This window comes from Etheostoma cragini, unplaced genomic scaffold (genome assembly GCF_013103735.1).
Source record: "Etheostoma cragini isolate CJK2018 unplaced genomic scaffold, CSU_Ecrag_1.0 ScbMSFa_4665, whole genome shotgun sequence".
NCBI lineage: Eukaryota > Metazoa > Chordata > Actinopteri > Perciformes > Percidae > Etheostoma > Etheostoma cragini.
This window is the reverse complement of record NW_023269058.1, coordinates 30,313-34,562: the sequence shown is the minus strand read 5'-3', so window position 1 is coordinate 34,562 and position 4,250 is coordinate 30,313. Positions and strand designations below refer to the sequence as shown.

At 39.2% G+C, this 4,250-nt stretch overlaps 1 protein-coding gene across 1 annotated transcript in view; it reads right to left on the bottom strand.

Moving 5' to 3' along the window:
• The window catches only part of LOC117941277 (nucleoporin nup211-like), a 10,194-nt gene that overhangs the window by 2,914 nt on the left and 3,030 nt on the right, over positions 1–4,250 (bottom strand). The window contains exons 7-14 of the mRNA XM_034866348.1: positions 3,546–3,608; positions 3,086–3,148; positions 2,543–2,668; positions 2,228–2,290; positions 1,997–2,122; positions 1,848–1,922; positions 1,184–1,246; positions 133–195 (exon numbers count right to left, since the gene is read on the bottom strand). Coding sequence (XP_034722239.1) covers positions 133–195; positions 1,184–1,246; positions 1,848–1,922; positions 1,997–2,122; positions 2,228–2,290; positions 2,543–2,668; positions 3,086–3,148; positions 3,546–3,608 — 642 coding nt within the window. The remainder of the gene's footprint in view (positions 1–132; positions 196–1,183; positions 1,247–1,847; positions 1,923–1,996; positions 2,123–2,227; positions 2,291–2,542; positions 2,669–3,085; positions 3,149–3,545; positions 3,609–4,250) is intronic.

Genomic DNA, 4,250 nt, shown 5'->3' with positions numbered 1-4,250 from the left:
ATCCGGATACAGATAATTCATGTGGTAAACAGATACAGATACAGATACAGATAATGCTGTACTCGCTCATCCCTATTTAAAACCTTCAGTGTTAACTGAGTTTTAGTCTGAAGATATGTTGAAGGTGTGTACCTGAGTTTTCTGTCTTCAGATGTTCCAGCTGTTTCTCACCATCACTCAGTCTGACCTCCAGAGCTGAACAGGAACCCATTCATGTTTAATTTACTGTGTAATTAATGATGAATTAATAGTAGCATTGAAGAGATATCCCGGGACCCCGAGAATATGGGACACATATGGGAATAAGTATGGGACTAGGATGGGACTGTTATGGGACTATGTATGGGTCTAATATGGACAAAGTGTGGGGATAAGTATGGGAATAAGTATGGGGATAAGTGTGAGAATATTGTTGAAATTCTTTGGCTAAGTCGTTGATCTTCACAGTCCTACCTACAACAGCTTTGATCCAGGTATTAATATATAAAAATAAGACATTTAATACCATACGATCACTTGTGTTAATACAAGTCTACCTGTGGTGTTGTGGTGTGTGATTTTCAGTCTGGACTCCAACGAGGAAAGCTGTTTAGACTGAACTGAGTTTTCTGTCTTCAGATGTTCCAGCTGTTTCTCACCATCACTCAGTCTGACCTCCAGAGCTGGACAGGAAACCATTCATGTTTTATTTACTGTGTAATTAATGATGAATTAATAGTAGCATTGAACAGATGATGATGTACCTGCAGTGTGACTCTCCAGCTGTTCCAGCTGTGTCTGAGTGGATCTTAGTCTCACCTCCAGAGCTGATCAACAATCAGATAATTCATTCACTGAGTCTGGATTGAAGGTAAAGTCCTGAATAGAAAGGTGAGTGTAAATACAAGTCTACCTGTGGTGGTGTTGTGTCCGTCTGTCAGTCTGGACTCCATCAAGGAAAGTTGATGAGACTGAACTAAAAAACACAAAATCAAAACAAAGTCTTCATCAAAACATAAAAAGGGAATTTAATCGTCTGTATTATCAGGATGATGAAGGAGTTCCTCAGGATACCTTACTGGATCCACCACAGTTTCAGTGTGAAGAAGCACTACATGCACAGTTTGAGTTACAATACATTATTTTCTACTTTATTCAGATAACATTTAATAATCTGAAGTTAGATTGAAACCTTAAGTGTTACCTGAGTTTTCTGTCTTCAGATCTTCCAGCTGTTTCTCACCATCACTCAGTCTGACCTCCAGCTCTAAAGAGAAAAAAGTATAAGTTTAATTAACTTATGAAGGAGTTCCTCAGGGAACCATGTTGGGTCCTCCACAGTTTTAGTCTGAAGCTATGTTGAAGGTGTGTACCTGAGTTTTCTGTCTTTAGATGTTCCAGCTGTTTCTCACCATCACTCAGTCTGACCTTCAGAGCTGAAGAGAAAACAGTAACTATCTGATTAATTAATAACTAATTACCACTAGTGTTAACCCGTGTTCTTCCCGCCAAAATTGAAAATCAATACTTTTGTTGATGCTTGTTTGTAACGTTTTCTATGTTTTTTGTCAATTTCATAGCATTTGGAGAAAAAACATTTGGTAAAAGAACTTTAAAAAAAAAAAAAAAAAGAGAAAAACGTCAATAAAAGTGACAAAAATGTGAAAAAAATTCTAAAAAGTGCCAAATGTAAAAAAAAAACTTTAGGGAAACCCACGAGAATTTCAAAAGGCTCAGAAAAAGTCGACAAACGTTGAAGAAGTGACTAAATCATCGGGGAAGGACACATACCCTCATTAAGGAGTTCCTCAGGGAACCATGGTGGGTCCTCCACTATTTAAGTCTAATGATATGTTGAAGGTGTGTACCTGAGTTTTCTTTCTTCAGATGTTCCAGCTGTTTCTCACCATCACTCAGTCTGACCTCCAGCTCTGAAGAGAAAACTGTAAATTTCTGATTAATTAATACCAAATGATCACTTGTGTTCATGAAAATAATAAAGTAAATACAAGTCTACCTGTGGTGTTGTTGTGTGTGATATTCAGTCTGGACTCCAACAAGGAAATCTGTTCAGACTGAACTGAGTTTTCTGTCTTCAGATGTTCCAGCTGTTTCTCTCCATCACTCAGTCTGACCTCCAGCTCTAAAGAGAATCAGTTTAGGGTTAATTAACTTATGAAGGAGTTCCTCAGGGAACCATGTTGGGTCCTCCACAGTTTTAGTCTGAAGATATGTTGAAGGTGTGTACCTGAGTTTTCTCTCTTCAGATGTTCCAGCTGTTTCTCACCATCACTCAGTCTGACCTCCAGCTCTAAAGAGAAAACAGTTTAGGGTTAATTCACTTCTGAAGGAGTTCCTCAGGGAACCATGTTGGGTCCTCCACAGTTTTAGTCTAATGATATGTTGAAGGTGTGTACCTGAGTTTCCTTTCTTCAGATGTTCCAGCTGTTTCTCAACATCACTCAGTCTGACCTCCAGCTCTGAAGAGAAAACTGCAAATATCTGATTAATTAATACCAGATGATCACTTGTGTTGATGAAAATAAAGGAAATACAAGTCTACCTGTGGTGGTGTTGTGTGTGATATTCAGCCTGGACTCCAACGAGGAAAGCTGTTCAGAGTGAACTGAGTTTTCTGTTTTCAGATGTTCCAGCTGTTTCTCTCCATCACTCAGTCTGACCTCCAGCTCTAAAGAGAAAACTAAAGAGAAGAACTAAAGAGTTTAGGGTTAGTTAACTTATGAAGGAGTTCCTCAGGGAACCATGTTGGGTCCTCCACAATTTTAGTCTGAAGATATGTTGAAGGTGTGTACCTGAGTTTTCTTTCTTCCGATTTTCCAGCTGTTTCTCACCATCACTCAGTCTGACCTCCAGAGCTGGACAGGACACCGTTCATGTTTTATTTACTGTGTAATTAATGATGAATTAATAGTAGCTTTGAAGAGATGATGATGTACCTGCAGTGTGACTCTCCAGCTGTTCCAGCTGTGTCTGAGTGGATCTCAGTCTCACCTCCAGACCTGATCAACAATCAGATAATTAATTCACTGAGTCTGGATTTAAGGTAAAGTCCTGAATAGAAAGGTGAGTGTAAATACAAGTCTACCTGTGGTGGTGTTGTGTCCGTCTGTCAGTCTGGACTCCATCAAGGAAAGTTGATGAGACTGAACTAAAAGACACAAAATCAAAACAAAGTCTTCATCAAAACATAAAAAGGGAATTTAATCGTCTGTATTATCAGGATGATGAAGGAGTTACTCAGGGTACCTTACTGGATCCTCCACAGTTTCAGTGTGAAGAAGCACTACATGCACAGTTTGAGCTACAATACAATATTTTCTACTTTATTCAGATAACATTTAATAATCTGAAGTTAGATTGAAACCTTTAGTGTTACCTGAGTTTTCTGTCTTCAGATGTTCCAGCTGTTTCTCACCATCACTCAGCCTGACCTCCAGCTCTAAAGAGAAAACAGTTTAGGTTTAGTTAACTTATGAAGGAGTTCCACAGGGAACCATGTTGGGTCCTCCACAGTTTTAGTCTGAAGCTAATTTGAAGGTGTGTACCTGAGTTTTCTGTCTTCAGATGGTCCAGCTGTTTCTCACCATCACTCAGTCTGACCTCCAGAGCTGAAGAGAAAACAGTAACTATCTGATTAATTAATAACTAATTACCATTAGTGTTAATGTCAATGTCAATTTTATTTCTATAGCACATTTAAAAACAACAGCAGTTGACCAAAGTGCTGAACAGGGTTAATGTCAAATACATAAATAACAAGAGTAAAAAACCCTCCAACCAAAATACATCACGGGGAAACAAACAACAACACTTTAAAACTTCATAATCCAGGTTAACGAGGGTTAAAAGCTGCAGCAAACAGGTGCGTCTTAAGCAGTGATTTAAACGTTTGTAGAGTCTGTGCAGCTTTAATATGCCTGGGGAGGTTGTTCCATAAGGTGGGGGCACCCACTGCAAAGGCTCTATCGCCCTTATTTCTAGGGACGTCCAATAGAAGCTGATTTGAGGACCTCAGTGTTCTGATTGGAGAATGGTGGCATAAAAGATCAGCCAGGTAAGATGGCGCTAAACCATTTAATGCCTTAAAAACAAGCAATAAAATCTTAAAACGTATCCTGTAACGGATAGGTAGCCAGTGGAGGGAGGCCAGGACTGGCGTTATGTGTTCATGCTTTTTTGTTTTAGTTAAAAGGCGAGCAGCTGCGTTTTGGACTAGCTGGAGCCGATTTAAAGATTTCTGGTGCAGACCC